Source organism: Chenopodium quinoa, unplaced genomic scaffold, assembly GCF_001683475.1.
Source record: "Chenopodium quinoa cultivar QQ74 unplaced genomic scaffold, ASM168347v1, whole genome shotgun sequence".
Lineage (NCBI taxonomy): Eukaryota > Viridiplantae > Streptophyta > Magnoliopsida > Caryophyllales > Amaranthaceae > Chenopodium > Chenopodium quinoa.
Genome location: NW_018742726.1, coordinates 2,484,978 through 2,509,168, shown reverse-complemented (window position 1 = coordinate 2,509,168; position 24,191 = coordinate 2,484,978). Strand labels below are relative to the sequence as shown.

At 32.5% G+C, this 24,191-nt stretch overlaps 2 protein-coding genes across 2 annotated transcripts; both read left to right on the top strand.

Annotated features, from left to right (window-relative positions):
• The first annotated feature begins 1,283 nt into the window (after nt 1-1,283).
• On the top strand, nt 1,284-7,135 carry LOC110723313 (coatomer subunit alpha-2-like). The gene is made up of 3 exons (XM_021902665.1): nt 1,284-1,869; nt 2,762-3,256; nt 3,720-7,135. The coding sequence occupies exons 1-3, from the start codon at nt 1,662-1,664 to the stop codon at nt 6,659-6,661; spliced, it is 3,645 nt and encodes a 1,214-aa protein (XP_021758357.1). The 5' UTR covers nt 1,284-1,661; the 3' UTR covers nt 6,662-7,135.
• Nucleotides 7,136-19,627: 12,492 nt separating this feature from the next.
• Nucleotides 19,628-21,619, top strand: LOC110723239 (protein SHI RELATED SEQUENCE 1-like). The gene is made up of 2 exons (XM_021902576.1): nt 19,628-20,301; nt 20,931-21,619. The coding sequence occupies exons 1-2, from the start codon at nt 19,839-19,841 to the stop codon at nt 21,356-21,358; spliced, it is 891 nt and encodes a 296-aa protein (XP_021758268.1). The 5' UTR covers nt 19,628-19,838; the 3' UTR covers nt 21,359-21,619.
• Nucleotides 21,620-24,191: the final 2,572 nt, after the last annotated feature.

The following is a 24,191-nucleotide window of genomic DNA, read 5'->3' as shown; positions in this document are numbered from 1 at the left end:
TCTAGAAGATCACTCGTGGAAGAGATCAAGCCTCGACGGCCCTCAATAGAGAAAGGAAGAACATCAAAACATCAAGCGCATCACAAGTCCGTGCAGTTCAATCTCTACATCAAATAGTCATTAATTGATATCAAGCCTCGTCGGCCCTCAATCAAGAATTCAAGTCAAAGGTTTACATCAGCAATCAAGATTGAGATCACGCCTCATCAATCGGCCCTCAATCAAAACCCAGGTCAAAGTTCTACATCAACTATCTTCGATCGTGATCAAGCCTCAACGGCCCTCGATCAAGAATCAAGTCCGCTTGTGAAACAAGTCAAAGCTAAAGTGGAGATCGAATCAAAGAAGCAAATTAGAGATTGTACTCGAAAATATCAAATTTATAAAATTAACGTTTTGTTTTCATCTATTTTGAATCTATATTTTGCAGATTTAAAATCCGTGTTTACAGAAGTAACACTACTTAATACTCCATACAACAATAAAACATTGCGTGAGCTTTGCTCACACCTTAAAGCGTTACACTATCGCAACCTACTCTAATCCTTGGGAGACAATAATACTCTAGGAAATGGATGGCAATGAAACAAAAGAATTAACCATAACATGAGGTCAATACGATATGTTGTGTGCACGATATTGTAGGCTGTGTTGTCAAGCACGAAATGACAAAATTAATAAAATTTGGCATGACATGACATATTCACGTAAGCATGGCATGACATGACATATTCACGCAAGCATGCCATGACATATATATGGGCTCGAGCCATGCTTAAGTCGTTTGAAAATTATGGTAAGACATGGCAAGTAGATAACAAACTATGTCAAGGTTCATATATAACTAATTCTAAACTCTATTGACTTAGCATGAGGCATTAACTTCTTTCATCTTTTGAGTGACGTCTCGTGAAAAAGATGAATATTACGGAGTAATATGTAAGCTTTCCACCAATCTCAAAAATCGAATTATTCAATCAAATGCCTTACACATCTGCCTTCAAAACTATGAATTTTACACATCACGATGTCACGTGTCCCTTATTCTTCTATTTCCATTAACTTTTTCAAAAAAACAATAACCATTGGCATTTTCCTACCCATAATTTTTTCTAAATCGCCATCTACTTTCATCGTCTCAAAATTTTCATTTTAATATTAACATCGTGACCAACAATAATTTTTAAGATTAGCAAGAAAAAACTTGTACATTACCAATTCATACGAGATTAAATCTAGTTAATTTCAAAAGCGCATGGTACAACTCGATAGAAGAATCCGAAAACGTCCCCATAACAAACAATTACATACCCCGCGCATCCAGACTCAAGACTCATAGCCAAAACTGAGATCGGCTGTTAGAAGGTTCAAAGCCAGATCTATAACCTCCTTCCTCTTTCTCTCTCTTCGTCCCACTTTCTCTCACTACAATGTCGAATTCCTCCTAAATCACCTTCCATTTTTCGCCATTTTTGCATTAGATCTGAGTTTTCAAGCTCAATCTCACATTCTCCTTTTTCTCAATCAATTCTAGGGTTTCAATTTCAATTTCATCCTTTAATTCTTTCAATTTCGATCTGAATTCACCAATCCTTTTTTGATCACTTCTGCAATTTTATGAATTGATCGCTGTTCTTCTGGAAAATTTGAATTGAAGAACAATGTTGACGAAATTCGAAACGAAGAGTAATCGAGTGAAGGGACTGAGTTTTCACCCGAAACGTCCATGGATCTTGGCGAGTTTACACAGCGGTGTGATCCAATTGTGGGATTATCGTATGGGTACTCTCATTGATCGATTCGACGAACACGATGGTCCGGTTCGAGGCGTCGATTTTCATAAAACTCAGCCTCTTTTTGTTTCTGGAGGTAATCTTATCATCTTTTTGAGTGTCGGCAAGTTTTAATTTGAGTTGTTTGATGTTTAGGTTGATGTACATTGTTTGTTTCAGTTGAGGATTTTGCTTATTTGATTCACTGGTTGGTTTAGTTTGATGAATTTGTTCGTTTTTGATCATTTTAGTTTAGACTCGATTGTATTGGATAGTGATTGTTTCTGGATTTGAAAGATCTGTTGATTTGGTTATTTGGATAGACCTACATTTGTGTGATTTATTGGAGTTTACGCGATGGATTGTAGACGAGTTTTGATAGGGATTTGAGCTGCTCGGTTTGTGTGTATCGATGAGTGTGAGTGATGAGGTGTGTTTAAGTATAGTTGTATAGTGTTAACACTGCTTTTGTATTCGTATCGGATTACTGATGTGCATTGTATGACCGAGGATCTGCCTGCTTAAATCCTCTCGCGCTAGGATTTTTGTGGATCAGTAGTTTGTTCATCGATCAATTATGATGGCTGCTATCGAGGCATCAGGCATGTCACTGCTTCAACTTGGCTTGAAGTTTATGAATCTTAACGGATCCGTATATATGTTTGCTGGGCTGTTTACATACCCTTACCAATTGAATGGTCATTTGGGGTATCAACCTGATCTTTGTAGGAATGTAGGGGAACTACTTACACTATTTAATAGCCAGGACATTGTTTTAGCCTATTCTAAATAGTTAATGTTACTGAGAACTATAAATGGTGCATTATCTTTACTTTATTGTTCAGGTCTTTGCATTTATATGATGGATTTTGTTCTGTGACTTGCTGTTTTGATTTCTGTAGTTTCTTGTGCAATGCCCTTTTATGAGTTTTTTTTTGTTATTTTTCTGCCATTCATCTTATGATACACCTTATTTGATGGCTTTGCAGGGGATGACTATAAGATAAAAGTATGGAACTATAAATTGCATCGATGCCTATTTACTCTTCTAGGACACCTTGACTACATCCGTACTGTCCAGTTTCACCATGAATCTCCTTGGATTGTCAGTGCTAGTGATGACCAGACCATAAGGATATGGAACTGGCAATCACGTACTTGTATCTCTGTGCTGACGGGACACAATCATTATGTTATGTGTGCCTCCTTTCATCCCAAGGAAGATCTCGTAGTTTCTGCTTCTTTGGATCAGACAGTTCGTGTTTGGGATATTGGCTCTTTGAGGAAGAAAGGCGTTTCTCCTTCTGATGACATCTTGCGTTTGAGTCAGATGAATTCTGATCTGTTTGGCGGTGTTGATGCTGTTGTTAAGTACGTCTTGGAGGGTCATGATCGAGGAGTTAACTGGGCTTCTTTCCATCCATCTCTCCCTTTGATTGTGTCTGGTGCTGACGATCGCCAAGTTAAAATCTGGCGTATGAATGGTATGGATGTGAACGGTTTAAATTCCTTTTGTTTAGTTAATATTTTAAAAGCTGCAGAATTTATGTGAAAATTTTGTTTGGAAGATAATTTTGTATAGCAGAAATGCATAGCTATGAGTGCACTATGTATTGTCAACTTTGAACTTGGAATATAATTTGTAATGTACATAGTGGTAAAGTATTCTACTGAACAATACTGTGAATTGGAAATTAATCAGCAGCTCCACATTAAAAACTTATATATAACCAAAGACAGTACTATGTCTAGGCCTGGCTTTATTTTATTACCAGGAAACTATCGTTTTTATTCTTATTTTATTTGTGTTCAATGACATTGGAGAACATGCTAGGAAGAGTTTATCATGAATCATAAACCCTTAGTATTATTATAAGCTGTTCCCTAATCAGTTTTATATATAGTCTCTATTTATGCAAATTGGGCTGCATCTTGTGTGATGTGCAGATACCAAAGCTTGGGAGGTGGATACCTTAAGAGGACACATGAATAATGTTTCTTGCGTTCTCTTTCACACTAGACAGGATATTATTGTCTCAAACTCAGAGGACAAAAGTATTCGTGTTTGGGATGCCACAAAGAGGACTGGCCTCCAAACCTTTAGGAGGGAGCATGACCGCTTTTGGATTTTGACAGCACATCCTGAGATGAACCTTCTGGCTGCTGGTCATGACAGTGGAATGATTGTCTTTAAGTTGGAGAGAGAACGCCCTGCTTTTGCAGTTAGTGGTGATCTTGTATACTATGTAAGGGATCGCTTTCTTCGGGTTTTTGAGTTTTCAACCCAGAAGGATAGTCAAGTCATCCCCATACGTCGACCCGGTGCCAGCATACTTAACCAAAGCCCAAGAACGCTTTCTTACAGTCCAACCGAAAATGCTATTTTGATTTCTTCTGATATAGATGGTGGATCTTATGAACTCTATATAGTACCCAAAGATGGCTGGGGTAGGGGTGATTTGGTACAAGAGGCAAAGAGGGGTCTTGGCTGTTCAGCGATTTTTATTGCTCGGAACAAATTTGCTGTATTGGAGAAGAGCACCAACCAAGTGCTGGTGAAGAACCTGAAGAACGAGATTGTGAAAAAGGTTGCCCTTCCTGCATTGACTGATGCTATATTTTATGCAGGAACTGGAAACCTTCTTTGCAGGGCTGAGGACAGAGTGCTGGTGTTTGACCCTCAACAGAGGTTAGTGCTTGGGGAGCTTCAAACTTCTTTTGTTAGATACGTTGTCTGGTCCAATGACATGGAAAGTGTTGCTTTGTTGAGCAAACACTCCATAATTATAGCCACCAAGAAGCTTGATCACCGATGCACACTTCATGAAACCATCCGTGTGAAGAGTGGGGCCTGGGATGACAATGGTGTTTTTATCTACACAACTCTTAATCACATAAAATACTGTCTGCCTAATGGGGACAATGGTATCATTCGGACTCTCGACGTTCCACTGTACATCACAAGAGTGTCAGGGAACACAATATTTTGTTTAGATCGAGATGGGAAAAACCGTGTTATCTCAATAGATGCAACTGAATATTATTTCAAGCTATCACTTTTGAGGAAGAGATTTGACCAGGTTATGGGCATGATTAAGCGTTCTGAGCTTTGTGGCCAAGCAATGATTGCCTATCTTCAGCAGAAGGGTTTTCCAGAGGTTGCTCTTCACTTTGTGAAGGATGAGAAAACTCGCTTTAACCTGGCATTAGAAAGTGGTAATATAGAAGTAGCTGTTGCTTCTGCTAATGTGATTGATGACAAAACCCACTGGTATAGATTGGGGGTTGAGGCTCTTCGTCAGGGTAATGCAGACATTGTGGAATATGCATATCAAAAGACAAAGAACTTTGAGAGGCTGTCATTCCTTTATCTCATAACTGGAAATATGGAGAAATTGTCCAAAATGCTGAAAATTGCTGAAGTGAAGAATAATGTTATGGGTCAATTCCACAATGCTCTTTATCTGGGTGATGTTCAGGAGCGGGTTAAGATTCTCGAAGCTGCTGACCATTTGCCCCTTGCTTATATCACTGCCAAAGTCCATGGGCTAGATGATGTTGTTGAGCGTCTAGCAGCTGAACTTGGGGATAACATTCCTGAAATCCCAAAGGGAAAGTCACAATCTCTCTTGAAGCCACCAAGTCAGATAAGCTGTGGTGCAAACTGGCCATTGTTGACAGTCATGAAGGGAATGTTTGATGGTCTTGATTATGCAAGAGATGCGCAGGATGAGGATGCAGAAGTTGCAGAGGATTGGGTTGAGGCCTTGGAGATTGTCGAGGACTTGCAAAATGGAGATATAATTGCTGATTTAGATGATGAAGAAAGAGTACATGACAATAATGATGATGAAGTAGGATGGGAAATTGAGGATGATCTAGACCTTCCCGAGGTTGAAACTCCTAAGGTGACAGGCAACGGGCGTTCTTCTGTATTTGTGGCACCTGCTCCAGGAATGCCAGTGAGCCAGATATGGACCCAAAGGTCATCACTTGCTGCTGAATGTGTTGCAGCTGGCAGCTTTGACACTGCTATGCGTTTGCTTTCCAGGCAACTGGGCATAAAAAATTTTGCTCCATTGAAACCACTGTTTATTGATCTATTTTCTGCCAGCCATTCTTACCTGCTTGCCTTTGCTTCCGCTCCTGTGATTTCTTTGGCACTGGAGAGGGGATGGACTGAGTCATCCAGTCCTAATGTGAGGAGTCCACCTGCTCTTGTTTTTAGTTTCTCTCAATTGGAGGAAAAGCTTAGAACTGGTTACAAATTAACGACTGCTGGGAAGTTGAGTGACGCACTGCGTACCTTTACCAATATTCTTCACACAATTCCATTGATTGTGGTTGAATCAAGGAGAGAGGTTGATGAAGTCAAAGAATTAATCACCATAGTGAAAGAGTATGTTCTGGGCTTGAAGATGGAGCTGAAGAGGAGGGAGCTGAAAGACTACCCAATTCGACAGCAGGAATTAGCTGCCTATTTTACTCACTGTAACCTTCAGGTGCCTCATGTAAGACTTGCATTGCTCACTGCTATGACAAATTGCTACAAAGCAGGAAATCTGTGCACTGCTGCCAATTTTGCCCGTCGACTCTTGGAAACAAACCCCACCATTGAGAACCATGGAAAGACTGCACGACAAGTACTCGTGGCTGCTGAGAGAAACATGAAAGATTCAACACAGTTGAATTATGATTTCAGGAATCCGTTTGTGGTTTGTGGGGCTACTTATGTACCTATTTACCGTGGTCAGAAGGATATCTCATGTCCTTATTGCAGCTCCCGCTTTGTGCCAGATCAAGAAGGCCAGATTTGTGCTGTTTGTGATCTCGCAGTCATTGGGGCAGATGCATCTGGCTTGCTTTGCTCTGCTGCACAGGTAAGGTAGGACGATTGGCACTCTGGTTGGAGCTGTTTTACTTTACAATTATAGAACTGAGTTTCCTAGATGCAATTTCTGCAAAAGAGGTAGGAAATCGAAAATGAGTCTAGTTCCCTTAAATTTCCGGCCATTTTACATTTCTTTCTAATTTTTTTCTCTCTTTGTCACATATTTTCATACCTTGTCTCTGTTTTTAGTTGTTTTGAGTCTCGACTGTGATTTTGTGCAATAAACCATGAGAAATTCTTCGTAGGCTATTCTTTGGATTCGAGAATTAATGTCCTGTGGGCAGGAAATAGGTACCTACTACTAGTACCAAGTTTGAAGGGTTTTATTTCAACTTTTGTTGGCACAATAGATTCTTTTTCATATTATAGTTACTGTTATATTGCGATGTATTAATAGATTTTGTATATTTTTGATGAAATTCTTTTTCTAGTCGTGCTTTATATGATTATGGACAGTTGAAGTTTTTGTGCATCTCTGTCATACCATATACTGATATACTGCCTAGGATTTTTTTCATTCATCAGTTGAAATTAGTCTATATGGGAAATGGGGTAAGCTGTACGTATCCTTCCTTCAATGGCGGCAAATCCTTCGTTCAGATAGTATAGATTTGACCACCTCCATTTTTGTTTGATTTCTAAACTCTAAAGAGTGGTTTTTAAGTATGTATGGCGAAACATTTCAAACACTGGACAAAGTGCTGAAGCACAGCGTGCTTCTGAAACCATTTGGAGCTGAAAGTGTCGCATGTAGAGAATTTTGCTACTCTTTTCAGTTGCATGGTGACGAACCTTGACATATTGTATTTGAGGTGTATGGTCGTAGCCTCATATGGGGTAAAATCATACAAGGGGAGTACTAGAATTATATCCCTAGAGTATTTTCACACGACGATACCATCATCTTATCTTTCAGTTACAGCAACTTCAAACCACTATCTTCCATAGAATTTGGGGCTCGATACCTGAGATTCAGAATGTGTGAAGTCTCAATTTTAGTTCAAGGCCACCGAACATGTGTTTGGATGAACCATATGTACTGGACTTGGTAAAACTGAGTAGAATGTAACAACTATTTATTAAACACTTTTACGAACTACTCTGTAATACAAGAAGCTTGTCAAAGCAATACATACAAACAACTAACCTTTTGTCGTCAAACAATAAATTGGGGACCTGAATTTGGGATTTAGGGTGCAACTTCGAAGCTACCAACCCCACATTATACAATTCCCAAAACGAAATGCAATTTTTTGTCTAGAAGTCATTCCATTATCCTGTAGAAAAGCACAAGTTTTTAACAAGCCTATAAAAAGAGCCTTTACATTTTAACCAAATGATAATGATAAAACAAGAAGCTAAGAGTTAGATTAGGCTCTTGTTGTAAAGGTCATGTGTGTAGGCATGTGGCTTTATGAGCCCACTTATTTTATACCTTAATTCATACACTGTGACAGGTAAAACCCAATACCCCAATTATTTACCTCAATACACTCTTCGTTTCATATTAATCGTAACAAATGAGTATTTATTGTGAGACATCAAAAATTCTTTTATTGCAACTAATATAAAACGGATCAACACATCTTGTGAGGGCCGACTAAACCATGTGATCGATTGTAAAAGAACATAATAACCCTATAATACTGACCGAGCAGCCTCTGTAACACTGACCGAAAAACTCATATAATACTGCTCGAGTAACTTGTGTAATACTGAAGAAATAACCTCTATAACATAATCTCATAATGGCACGGTGTAACCAGTCACATATGAGAATTTTTGTAAACCGAATTGTAAATAAATAAATAAAATAAAAGTAAGAAATACTCAGCATTTACCTTTGATTTTTCTTTTTATTAATTTATGCTTGTATTGAGTATCTCTCTTGATGATTGGGACCCCTTCACATGAACAGGGCCACACTATGATATTATGTGAGAGTATATGATAGGAATGTGGGGTCCATTTTATGATTTTTATCATAAGGGGACCATTTTTATCACAAAATTCTGCCAAATAATGAGTAGCTGAGAGTTTAATTGAAAATAGTTGAAAATTTTTAGGGGGAGTTAAAAGGGCTGAGACATATGAACAGTAGTTTCCATTTATGGATACTATGTTTGGTTATAAGTTCAAGATATACTTCTTATGCATATCTCATGAAAACAAAGTTTGCTCTTTCATTCAAGAGTCTTGTTAACTTTTGCTCTTTCATTCAAGAGTTTTGTTATACTCCTTTCGTTTTTTAATATTCAACTCATTCAAATTTACTGTTTTACAATGTGCATATTTAACATTAACTTTAAAAAAAAAATTAAAAAAAAAAAAAAATGCTTGAACAAAGAGTAATTATACCAATAGTGATTAATTTAAGCAGTTGATGTTATCCTAAGTAATTACACCAAATGTGTATTTCTCTTGTCTCCTACATGCATGTTACATACTAGCTTGTATATAGTTAGACGTATTGGGCAAGCTGAAGTTAATGTAATGTAAGAAGTATGTATAATTGATGAATCTCTTGAGATTTCCTCGCTTAGCTAGCAAAAGGGTTGATTGGGATTATCTTCTACGTAAACTTCATATTAATAACTTGGTGTTATGACTTATGAGACAACGAACTAGTGTGGTTAATGAAGCTCGACATTATCTTCTATCTAAACTTTATATGAGAATAGTGAACCGATTATATACTAGTCTGATCATGAATCTCAAGGTCGGTTATATGTAACAAACTAACACTACATGATATTGAGCTTAACTTTATACATATGATCCCTTTCATGAAAGCAAGAATTTGTACATGATCAAGGTTTTATTTGTTTAAAAGCTTGTTTTAATAATAAGATTTCTAAATCATCAAGAGCAAATAAAAAGTTGGAATGCAAAAAAGTAAGTACATATATATTGGAATAAGTAATAAAACAGTCAAAAAATAGCTGAGCTAAGTAACCAAATTTTTTACCTTTTATACCCCAAAGAGGAAAGAAGATAAGGGGGGGTCGTCTTGGGGGGGTGGATCAAGATTTGAGCAGCTCACAACGACTTTAATATAAGTTGATAGAAAAAGTTATAAAGAACCCAATCAAGCTAAGGAGAAGCACTAAGAAAAAGGGTTTTAGGATTCTTCAATTAACGCAACATAATGCTCAGATTGGAAATTTGCAATTTGCACTTGAAAGGTTGATGTGTATGCATTGCAGCCTTTTTATTCCAGCTGTTTATTACCCTAAAAAGATACCACAACCAACAACACTCCATTTTCATTGTCGTCTACCATCTCGCTTTATATCTTTTTTACGAAGTACATCTTTGATTAACCTATATTGTCCTACATATATATTATCAGCATGATATCTGGTAAACGATAATATATAAATGATGGTGTTTTTTGATAATGAACTCATTATATGAGGTTTTGTTACCGTGTATGAATAATATTGTATTAAGGTATTTAGATTAGTTCATATTGTTTTGTATAAATAATGTTGTAAGAAATCGAGCTAGTCATTAATCAAGGGATAAATCATCCATTTGTGCGTACTTTGTATGATTAATCCTTGTAGTATGGAGTACGTATCAAATTATCATGAAAGATTTCTGGATAATATACTTCTTGGACGTTTATAAACTTGCACCACAGTCCACATGCATGCATGTATGTCACTCAATAATATGCACTTAGCACTTGTATGACTAGCAAGAGCCTAACAGTAGATACAGTACATTTAGCTCAAGAACATATATATACTCAAGGTAAAGTTAGGTTGGATGTATGAATCGTGAGGACAAAATTAGTTGTTGCTAATTACGGATTAAGCATTTGATTATATTTTATGTTATTGCTTTAAGAGAATATGAAAGTTAATTTAAATGGGTCTGGATTTATAGGAAGTCTTTCTCTCCACGAAATTCCATACTATTTGTCACTTTTACAATATCAAGATTACTTGTCCTTTTACAATGTTATTTTCACTTACATATTTTTATTTAGGTACTTATTTCGTATTGATATTACTTAGTCATCTTGAATTGAAATTAGATCATTGGATGAGATCAGATCATATCACAAAGTTGATTCATTCTCATAATACGAAGTGTTTCATTTATTATGTATTGGAATTAGATCATTAGACGATATATATATCATAAAGTTGATACTCATAATATTTTATTAAATTTATTAAGTATCAACATAAAACTAAGGTAAAAAATTAGTCAAACACTCAAAATATATATTCCAATTAAACTAGCTGGAATGCCTTATACCAAATCAAAAAAAGTTAAACTAGCTGGAATGATTTAAATCAAACCTTAACAAATTCATCAAACTTGTTTTTTCTAAATTATGTGACGAGAACACAACTTAATTACGATTTTAGTACGTTTTTACATATTAGTATATACTCCGTAACACTTAATGAATAAATGATGTACTTTTATGGAATATTTATTTTATTTTAATTACAAAGTATAAATTTATTAATGAGTTTAATGACCCTAATTCCCTAAATACCATTGTATTACTTTGCTTCAAATCTTCAACTCCACGTACTCTTTCTATTTTAGGCAATTTTGTCTTATTACATTATTTTTTGACGGGCAATTTTGTCTTATTACATTAGCTCCGCAACATAAATAAATAAATAAATAAATAAACTAGAATATAACAAATAAAAAAGTATAGGATTTTAATAAACGCAAGTAAAAAAAGTTGAAATTTATTCTCAAAAAAAAGGTGAAATTAAAAAATAATAATAATAAAAAAAAAAATGAATGGAGAAGTCTGAATTACTGTAGAGAGTCAACGGAAGAAAATAAAAAGGTGAAAAATAAAAACAGAAGACACTGGGCTCGAGGATGAAATCCCTTCCTCACTCCTCAATCATCTCATTTACATCATTTCACGTCAATATTTTTCTGTAATTAAAATTAAATACCCCTTTTATTTTTATTTATTTTTTTTTCTCAAAAGAATTGCAACAATCATAAATTGCCTTCAAATGGTTAAAATTTTAGCAGCTTTTCTTTTTAATCTTTAACTCTCTTTTCCCTTTCTAAACGACAAGCATTCAGCCATTCACCCAATTTCAGGACAAAAGAAATTAATTTTCATGTTTTATTTACTTCTTACATTGGTTAAAGTATGTTTAATGAATAGTGCCAAAAATCCAAATGTGACACTTAAAAAAAACGGAGGGAATACTTGCTTTGTCCTGAAATTTACTCCTTATTTGTTGTGCAAGATTTGAACATATGACTATTATGAGGATATGATTTAATGTTAAATTAAAGGATTCGATCATAACATACATTTAATAATCCGATTGAGTCATTCTAAACTAGTGATGAAACTGAATAAAGATTTTTTGTCATCATATTTACTTCCACTATTTACAATGTTGTTTTTGCTAGAAAAGTTTAGTTGGAAGGGAAATAAAGAAATTTGCTTAGTTAGTTGATCCGAGTCCTGCAAGACAAGTTAAGTGAATAGCTTTAGGGGCTAGGGGGTGATCCTGAGAAATCCCTCCGATGGTTAAATCAGTAGATAGGGTTTCCTTTATGATAAGTCTTGACCATTGAATATTCTTATTATTAATTAATTATTGTTGAATTAAGAAGGTTTTATGCCTTGAAGTATCTTATCATCCGAAATTTTAAAAAAATCAACGTCTTTTATGTAAGTGTAATCAGTAATAATGTGCTTATGTGCATGTTTTCTTCCTTATTGCTTAATAAATTGGTTTCGCTTAAATGTAAAATCTTTTTGTAAAATTGGTTTCACTTAAAGATAGAATACAAAGTAACTACTAATAATTAGATTGACAAATACTTGTATATAGCTAGACCTATTGAAGTATGTTACTCTATATAATTACATAATTAGTCCTTGCCAAAAAAAATAAAAAAATAAAAAAAAATTACATACGAAGTAGTTAGTTAGTAAATACATATTGCACGGTACAGTACAATAACACCAATAGTCAACTTCTCTGTAGAAGAAATTAGTAAGTTGTTCGTTGACTGAAAACGACTATATAAGTTATATACAATACAATTCTTAATTATATTATTCATGCGAATTATACTAATCAAAATTACCTCGGCAAATACTATCCAACAACAAAAAGACGATCCAAGGGTGAATTTTGGGGATGATGAGATAAATTATAATAAGATTAAATATATTTTTTTTACCTTATTAAAACAATTCATTTCAATTAAATTGCTCTTTTAAACAAAAGTTTACAAGTCAACTATAGAAAATGACTACAAAAGAAAGAGACAAAATAGTTAAAAGATAGAGATAAAAGCGGGGGACTAAATTCTTCTTTCTCGGGCCCTTAAACATGATATTTCAATTATTATTTCTTTAATTCACTGAAATTCTGTGCTAAAAAATAAATTTAAAAAAAAAATTAATAGACTTCATTACTAAGCAAATAATAGACAAAAATAAAAATAAAATAAAATAATTTAATAGAATCTGTCAAATTGTCACAATTTGTGTAGCCTCGTGTACGGCTTGTTTGTGGCGTTAGGCGGCGTAAAATGATTTCCGTACTAAATTAAATTAATTACTAATCATAATTAATTTGACGTTAATACTAACTTTAGTGAATAAATCAAAGGATTATAACTACTAAATTCGCCAGTTGTCTTGTGATTTGAGGGATTCACGTGCTGTTTCATAAAAGTTGGACCAACCTTGTATTTTTCTTGGCGTTATGTTTCTATGTGGTGCCCATCGTGTTACCACTTTTATGTTTACATAACCTTTTTGCTTACCTATATCCTTTGTTTTAGCTTGTCATAGTTTAAGGATATGATTTTGCTAAACATAAATTCTTAGAGGGGTATAGATTAGTATCTATAAGTATGTATGATGACATCAAATGCGCGATGTGAAATTTTGTCATACATTCAACGATATATTATACTGGTTATGATTATTATGTTTATAAGTAAGAAGCCGGATTGTTGATGGTAAACAATTAAAACAAAAACCAAGTCCAAACGTACAAAGCTTTTATCTAATTTTTGTAATACCAACATCGAACATGTTGATTCCGTTATTGTGATCGAAAATGAAATGTTACATTAGTTTTTGATTGATCTACACCAATGTCAATAAGATAGTTAATCACATTTTTTTAACCTTTTGATGATGGTTACTTTAAATTACCTTCCCAATGTGTTGTTAAAAATGATGAATAGAGGCATAATAAAATTAAAGTATTATTGTCAATATGGGTCTATAATAAGAAATTTGTATGTATTGATTCCATCCTTCAGAGTATTTCAATTTTAGTGGTGTTAGATTTGCATTAAGTATGATTATATTTTGCACAACATATAAATTAACAAAGGTGGTCATAGGAAAAATAGCAAAAAGTTTCAGAGGTTACAACTAAAAGAGAATATATACGTAGTATAATGGAAGAAATATTAATAAACAATATGATGTCAAAAGTGGAATATTGGAATGGAGCACATACTCAACAGTATATTCAAGTAGAATTAGAGAAAAACAAAATTAATATGTAAGATTAATAATTTGAAATATATTAACATAATTTATCACTCCTCCGTTCTTTTAATACATCAATTTTCATATTTTTCTTATAGTACTTTACTTTCTTGTTTGGAAATAATCTGTTGTTTTTTTATTATGCGCACGCCACTCCTCCCACGATCCTTTTCTAACTGTTTTTTTTTTTTTTTGTTATGTTTTCCTTATCACAATTTTTACTTTCAATATACCTTAAATTAAACCACTATTTTTTTTTCCAATCATATACAAATTGAATGGAGTAGTTTTTAATTTCCTTGTTGACCAATTCAAAATTATCAATATTTGAAAATATTCAACTCATACTTCTAAAATTTTGTGTCAATTAAAACACTAAACTGATGATCGAAACACCTACGAAAGTCATAATATTAGCCCCACGATATCTAAAAATAACAATCGTCTCACAAAACAATAAAAAACTTGAACATGAAAACTTTTCCCTTTAATTTTTATCCTAAAATCAATATCCATTAATAATTATTGCGGAATGCAATAAACAATTATAAAAATTATATTTAAGTATTTGAAATTAAAATTTTAGACAAATCTATCAAAAGCTTGCACAACTACACAAATACTTGAAGCATGTATTTATCGTTAAACTATAGGTTTCATTTATTGTAGAACCTCTCAAGAAGTATATTAAAAATTATAGTTATATAGTACTCCGTAGAATGAATATCTTTTAAGTTTTAGTGATGTTTTCATGCTTACTTACATAGTCACACACTATAGGTTAACTGATTCATGCTGTCAAAAAAAAGTTGACCTCTAATCTGGGAGTGGATTGTTCATCAAAACCAACTGCTACGCTGATAAGTTTTAATTAAATTTTAACCATTACATTAAAATAATCACACTGAAATATTATCTAATGATGAATATAGGTCAAACTTTCAATAATTAGCCCAAGAATGTAGAGATAGGAACACAGATTGCTACCCTATAAAGCAATACATGAAACGCCTCGTTTCAAGTCACATGATATTAAAAAAAAATTAACACTAATTAACTACTTCATTCACCTAAAATTAGGTGTAACATTTGACATTACACAAGATATAATCATATGAGATATGACTCGTATGATTTATTTTACTATTTTTGATATTTTGAAAATATATACTTTATTTGTTTCCATATGGATAGGGAACTTGTATGTGGAGCTAGTAATGATTTCATATCATGTTTATATTGATCTCTAAACAGTCAACATTAATAAGCTACTTTCAAGGATTTGTCATGTGAAAAACGCTCAAATGGTAAAGTTAGTGCAGTTCAATAAGGATATAATGAGTAAATTAAGTGGTTTAAGAGTAATTACATTCGGCCGGGGGGGGGGGTGGGGGAGTATGAGGATATATATATAGAATACTAAAAGCACGTGGCCTAGGTATCATGTCAAGTGGTTAGTAGATGTCCACGTGGCCGAAAGCAACTGTCTATGTGGATCTAGTGAATAGGCCGATATGAAAATACTCATATGTCGATAGTATACAGGTCCAAATTCATAAATTCGACTCAATTATTCGATCCATAAAAATAGCCGGTATCAACCCATACAATATTGGAACAAATTTAACATCTCAATTGATACAATTAAACTTTGTATACTAATGGAGTTATAAGATTATAAAAGCGTAAATTTTGATAAAAATAATTAAATTGCGTTACACTTATGAGATGAAAGAGTAAAATAATAATCAATTTTCTGCAAATTTCAGTGAAAAGGGTAAATACGTTTGAAGAATTTGGTTTTTTTTTTTTAAAAAAAAAAAGTTTTTTAGAAGAAAAAAAAAAGAGCGAGAAAGTGTTAAAGACAGTCTCCAGTCTCAAATCCACCAAAAATCAAAACTTACTCATAATATTAAAAAATAAATATGAATTAGGAGTAAATAAATAAATAAATAAATAAATAAAATAAAATAAGGAGAAAAAGAAGTTGATAGAAAAACCAGCCTTATGTCTCTAGAAAGAAAAAAAGTCAGAGAACAATACAAAGATCGAAGAAAAGTGGGTCCAATTATTTTTGACGCCTGTCATAAGATCACCGGAGCAGGACACTGGCAGCCGTCTGATTACATTTTCCTCTTTTGTTATTTCCTTGATTACAAATTTGCAAGTACGAGTATGATTTTTTATCCATTTTGACCTACTTAACACACAAATTTAATTATCAATATATATCTTTGATAATAAATTAGAAAAAAAAAAAATCAAGTAAAATTTGATTGATACGTTATATTTATACAGAGTCCATTTAAAACTATGGCTTGCTAAGTCAAATATTTGATACTTCAAAAAAAAAAAGTCAAATATTTGAAATTTTTTAATTGTATAAATTTGATCCAAATCCAAAACTGAAAAAAAAAAAAAAAAACCGAATACAAAATTAGTGTTTTTGGTTATCCAAACTTACCAATCGGAAACTTGATTGACTAATCGTCATTAAAATTCTTAAATAAGATATTATGATATGGTATATTAGCTATTTATGATTTCATTCTAATACTTTCTCAGTATCTTTTTATTTTATTTGACACCTGCGAAGTATTGATTTTAGTATTGTTCACCCATTCTCCTTTAATTTAAATGCATGTTAATATAATAATGTAGATTCTTATAAGTTTGTTTCAATATGTAAATTTAAAAAATTCAAGTTCTTACAATTTTTGTTTATGTTCAGTAAAAGTATATTATATATCATCAATTATAAGTGTCAACTAAATAAAAACTACAATCACAAGGTAAAGTTTACGAATTAAATCCTATTCAAATGAATAAGGACTATAATGCAATAAACAATGAGCTCGTCGAGCTTATATAATTGAAACATTATAAGTGGTAGATCGTACATTGGAAAATTTCAACTTGTCATTAGGAAAATTGGGTTGCTCCATCAGTCTTATTTCAGACATACAATTGAAACTTCAATAGTCAAAAGCTATTTTCATTAGCCTTTGAGTTTAAATAACAAAATTTTACCAATAAAAGAAATAGTTAATACAAGTGCAAATCTTATATACTTCGTATATCTTAAAAGGGCATTCCAAGATGTCAAAAATGAGTTGAAAATTTTCAAGAAAGATAAATTTAAATAACCTGTAAGAAGTTAATTAAGGAGAACAACAAGAAGAAATCAAATCAAAGAAATTTTAATAATAATGATTGTAGAAATAATCCTATTGATTTATAATTGAGTCACCAATCATGCATCTGCGCTGTGGCGTTGCGGACTTGCGGTAACAAAGGGAGCAATATCAATTATCAATGCTTGAATTTATGTATGTCCTCTTGTGCATTAACCTAAAATTCATTAATCATTATGCCCAAATATATACTATATACAGTAATTTAGTGTAGTAATTTTTTATTGTAAAATTTTGCTAATGTACACGCGTATACATAGATCATACATAAACAATAGAAAAATAGGATCTAGAAAAAAAGAAGTATATATTCAACTTGTGTTTAGTTTATTATACACTCTAATAAGATATACAAATTAAAGTATATATCAATTATGCAATTTGTAGGGTTTGAGAAATTTCTTATAAGTTGTTCAATAAAAACAAATCATGTTTTTACGATCAAAGAATCAAGAATTATAGTTTACTTATTGTGGGTTAGCTAATTTCTATATATTCTGAACATACACATAATGAAATTATGAAATTTATATTTCAAGGAACTAATTACACATGCAACCACTTGAATTATCACTCAAACTAATTACTAATTAATGTAGTAATTAAAATATACACTTTAAGATAAAATTTCAAACAATAATACAAGTCAGCTCGTATTGAGAAAACTATGTACAAGTTCATCCCACTTTTCTTTTTTTGCTTGTCTTCCAAATAATACAATCTCGTTGCCTAATGTTTTACCTACTTGGTTTTTGCATAGTTTTTACTTTTCAACTAGTGTGTAGCCTTAGCGATGCTCCGGATTGTGACTTTGAATACTTGTAAGTAAATAGATAGACTAATTCTTTATTCTTTAATTATTTATTCTTTGTTTATTTATAATAATTTTTCATAAAACCTTTGAGAACAACTATTGACTAATTAGATAAACATGCCCTTCGTATATAATCTATAATATAATGAAAACAAAGATATAATTATTATCAAAATAATTAAACAATTAAAATAAGTTTATAATAATTGTTAATTCTTCTTTTATTCATTACCTTAATGAGCATTATTAGCAAATAATAGAATCTATTATTTTTTTTTCAAAAAAAATTGTAGTTATTAAATGTTTGTATCTCCAATCCATATATATATTTATGAGTTGAGTATAAAAGCATGATTAATTGTTAGATGAGATGGTAAGACTTCTAATAGTACATCATTGGTGGTTAATATGTTTAATTATCTCACTTCTTTATTTATATATTTCGTATATACTTTGTATAATTCATAAACTATGGTCTTTTTCTTTTTTTTTTTGGTTCTTACCACAATTCTCAACATTTGGCATTTCCTTTTATGATTAAGGAAACTAAAAGTGCCACATTAGAAGCTAAAAATGATTTAAATAAGATTAACTACACTAATTAATCAAGAAATTCAACAAATATTGTGATTAATATTATCAGTAAAACTAGAGAGTATAATAACTTGACACAGCTCAGAAAAAGTAGAGCGGGTTTTTCGGTGCAAGGACGAATAAGACCCAAAAGCTGATTCTCTGACACGTGGAACAAATCTAACCATCCGATTCATCATCCAACGGCCAACATCCATTATTTCAATGACGAGATTCATGGCACTGCTAGATTAAACTGTAGAGAAGTGGCAGTAAAGACCAACTCATTTTAGGAGAGAGAAAATCATATCAAACCCAAAAAATAAAAACCCGCTTCTCATTTTCTTACAAAACGCAACAACACAAAACCAAAAACCAAAACAACAGAGAGAAAATCAGTGTTTTCAGTTTTCTGTTTTCCTTTCTTTGTTGCTGTTGTTGTCAAAAAATTTGTTCAGAGGTAAGAAAGAAAATGAACAACGTTGCTGCTTCAGTTTGGCGGCGTTGCAGTTTTTGCTTTTATTACAACTGATTCTAAGAGAGTAATATATAAATTCTCCTTTTCTTTTTTATATATATATTTTTTCTTTTTTTAACCTAAGAAATTTTTTTATTGTTTTGTTTTGGTTATGAAATTGGAATTTTTTGAGATGAATCTGATGAGAATAATATGGCTGCTTTTTTCTCATTAGGAACACCGGGGAGCGGTAGTTCACAAAACCCGCAAAATAATAATAATAATAATAATAATAATACTCCCTCCAGTAATTCTGAAAATCAAAATCAGAATTCCTGGTTTCTGAATAATAATAATAATAGTAATAATAATAATAATAATAATAATAATAATCCGGGTTTAATAATTTATTCTCGAAATAATAGTAATAACAATAATAATAATAGCAGTGAGGAGATCTACCCAAAAGGTAGTTTTGAGATATGGCAACAATACGTGCAGGTCCACCATCATCACCATGTACCGAAGCTACACCTTCATCAAGATTATCACCACCATCATCATCATCAACAACATGTTTTTCTAGGGGAATCACAGCCGTCCATGGTGGTAGGCCCGTCTTCGGCCGCAACTACTAGTCGTAGGATCTTTGGCATTGATGAGTACAACGATCATAACAGTAGCAATAACAATAACAATACGGTCGTATCGAGTGGTAGTGGTGGTAGATCCTCGGGTTTTAGGCAATTAGGTGCTAGTGTTGGGGGTATGAATTGTCAAGATTGTGGTAACCAAGCAAAAAAAGATTGTGTTCATCTTAGGTGTAGGACTTGTTGTAAGAGTCGTGGATTTGATTGTCCTACTCACGTTAAGAGTACGTGGGTGCCCGCCGCTAAGCGCCGTGAGCGCCAGCAGCAGTTAACCGTGCTACAACAACAACAACAGCAACAACCGCAACAGCAGACTCAACAAATGATGAGACCATCTGTTGGAATTGGAGGTGAAAAGAGGACACGAGAAAACCGGAGTAATTCTCGCGTCCTCACTGCCGCTAATACCACGGCAGGTAATTAAGCACTAAATTTGGGAGTCTAGACGACTAGACGAGGAGTGGATGCCCTCACAATTTTTAATTTTATTTATTTATTTATTAATTCATCTTGTTTTGTTTGAATGTAAATAGGCACAAAGTGGTAAACAGAATGATTGGGTTGAGTTCTTTGATAGCATTTCTTTTGATTGATGGATTTGATCTCAACCCATTCAATTCTTCTCTTTGAAATATCATTGATGAAGTAATTGTGTTTTTCATAAATTTTTTTTTTTTTTAAAATTTTATAAATAGTTTGGCATGTGTCATTCTATGAAAATTGTCACTCAAAATTTTATGATTTTACTACTAACCAACAAAATTCTTATCAAGTTATCATAACTTTGGAACAGTATATCATTTGCATGTTTACTAGTCTACTTCTATAGTACTCTCTCAAAAACATCTTGCTTTACTCTTTCTCTTTTGAGTTATTATTCTATCTTACTGTTCAAGAGTAAAACCCAATAAAAATAATCTTAAAATCATAATATTCCATGAGTTATAATTTCATGTTCATCATAATCACTACATTTTTTTACATCTATTTTATGTGTAATTATAATAATTATTGAAAAAAAATGTTGTTTTGTGTAATGTACTAGGGTTGGAAGTGGGTAATTTCCCACCGGAAGTGAACTCTCCAGCTGTTTTCCGATGCGTTCGGGTGAGTCCAATAGATGATCCAGACGAACAATTTGCGTATCAAACAGCAGTAAACATAGGAGGACATCTCTTCAAGGGCATCCTTTACGATCAAGGTCCCGAAACACGCTATGGAAGTGGGGGAGGTGGTGGTGAAAGCTCCTCCGGGGGTAGGTCTCAACAACACGGTCTTATGTTAACCGCGGCTACTACCACTACTGACCTAATGGGTACGGTTGGTAGTGGTAGTACTAATAATAACGCGACAACAGCTACTGCAACAGCTAGTTTACTCGACCCGATGGGTACGAATAATTCTTCCATTTATCCAACTCCTATCAATGCTTTCCTAGCTGGTACGCAATTTTTCCCACCCCCAAGATCTTGATTATCCAAATTTCCTACATACATTCTCTCTATCTAACTAGCTAATCCATCATTTGATGATGAGCAAAAAAAAATGTGGAAAAAAATTGTAATGTTCTAGGATTTTATTTGTCAATTTGGTCATTGGGAACTTGGCAAGGTCTAGCTAGTCTTACAAAAGAAATGTTTTTTATTTCTTTTTTGTATGATCTTTAATTAGGTGATTTTCTAATTATTATTGGATATTGTTAAGGTATGATGATGATCATCATCATGCTAATTATTCACTATGACATTGGTTTATGTTAATTAATTTGATTTCATGTTTGAAATCAAACTTAAATTAATTTCCTTTGCTTGATTAGACATCTTAATTTATTTGTTTTCAATGTTTTATTTAATTCTATTTATTTGTTTGTGGTAGCATGTGGATATGTGCAAAATCTATGATTTTGTCTTTGCTTTTTGTTTCATTCATATATATGCTCAAAGTTTATTTTTTATTTTATTTATTTAATGAAGAATTGTTTGTGTGAGTGTTTGGTAATGAATTGAATTGGTGGTTTGCTTTCTGCACTGGGGTTTTGAACTCGAGGCAGCCACTTTTTCCAGCTTATCCGTCAGTTTGCCGGACGTATAAATCTTACTACTACTGCACTCTGCATTCTGTACTTCTTTTCTACACTTTCTTCTATGACATTTATTTCATGACATGACCCTTTTAATTCCTTCTATTGTTTTTTAAATAATTATTACATTACATTATAAAAAAAGACATTAGATTATATGGTGTTACTTGTTACTTCTACTTCCACACAATTTGTATTTTGAATGACATGCATTTAGCCATTAGGTAAAATCTAAGAGCTTGCATTCTTTCTAAGCTAGCTACATTATTTTGTGCTAATCGATCTCTTGTTTGATTCGTTCGTGTATTAACTGTCGTTAAAGAATATGATTTGGTTAAGTTCTATTTGTTGGAGATGCATTTACGTTTTAAATGAATTTGATGATGATAATATACGTACGAAGTATATTGCTATGGTTTTTGGATGGTGATGAGATGGGATGGGTTAGTTGCATGGTCTAATAGTAGGAAATGGTTCTTATTATGGAGTATTAAGGTACATATTGAGGATTAACATGAAATGAATCCTTAAGCTTGTATGTTGATGTGTCAAATTTATGCTATAAATTTCCATCTAGTTGATTAAGAAGTTAGATCTAGTCGATTAGGGCAACACATGCATAAATGAAAGCGAGTCAAGGAGAAGAGTAACTACATATTTAATGATCAACTGCCTCTATCCATATTTGGTTTAGGTTAAACCCTAGGGAGGGCCGGCCTAACACATTACACATCCTACAGAAGATATTCGATTCACACAACTAGTTCGATCAATTCACACTATTAAAGTGACCATTGTATTTGGACGGATAACTAGACATATAGAGTTTTTGTATTATTTTTATCATAACGTACATCATATTGTGTATATAAGCATCTGAAATAAGAAAATGAATTATAGGATGAATATTGTTGAAGTAGACATGCAAGGATGTGACCTTCATAAGAGAAGGGCCGGCTTAGCTAGCTTATTAGCATGGGGGTGTGTTGTGTAGAAGCATTAAAAACTGTGTGTAAGTATTGCATGTGATTGTTTTTGTCGTAACAATAGAAAGTGAGAAAAAAAATAAAGAGAAAGAAATTATACTATATGATATATAAATGTTATGATTTGGGGTTTTGCAATTGTATAATTGTCAACTACAAATAATTATTAGGGTACATACTGCATGCAGCAATTAAACTAGTTAAAGGTACCAAAAACAAACTAGATATATGATAGCATATGATTTATTAGGAAAAGATGCTTTTTTATATATAGATTACTAGATTTGCTAACTTAAATTAAAAAGAAAAAAATTAAAAAAAAAATTATATAAGTGGACAAAATTTTTATTACCTAATTTATGAAAAACTTTCTGACCTATATATCATGTGCTCATATATATCCTTATTTTCCTTCCAAAAATTTCTGCAGTTTGTTTGCATTTCATCTTCATATTTCCTTATTTTTTTCTGATCTTTTTAGTTTTTCTTTCTTTTTGCCCCCTTATTCTGGCTTATATATACTCTTTTATCTTCTGACACATTTTTGATTGCACTCTATAATTTGTACACAGAAAACTCAAACTGTTTTCTGATGATTTTTTTTTTATTTTTTTATTTTCTGAAATTAGTTGGTTTTGTCAAATTGTTAGTTGTTTTCAGACAGGAACTTGCAGTAGTATGAGAGAAAATGACTGGAATTTCTATTTTCTGTTACATTTTGTTTTAAATAAAAAATAGATAACTACAGTATAATTTTTTTGGTGCAGTGGTTTTATACTTTTGTGTAATAAAGCACTCCTATTTCAAGTTCATATTTGTGAAAATAATTGTTTGATCTGTATAAAATTTTAGAGTTATTATAAGAACTTTCAAGATCTTTTGGTGAAAGATTAGTAGCATGCAACTTTTAGAGGGCTCCTGCATGTTGGTTAATGATTGATGTATGGTTAATAATAAGCTAAATACTTTTAGTTTTTCTCAAAAGGATAACACTAGTTATTATAGGAGTATTAAGTAGTAATAAATTGAAGTAGGAGTCTTATTATTTATTAACCTAATCAAATAGTAATAATCTTATGTTTAGATGTTTATTGTTGGTTACTTAGAAGGGTAATAGCAATAACAATAACAACAATACAATTCATTAGCTTGTACTTCGTATGAGATAATTTTCACATCAATTTAAGTACTTAATTTGTATTTGATGTACTTTGTTAGGTTTAGTACACACCTCTATGTA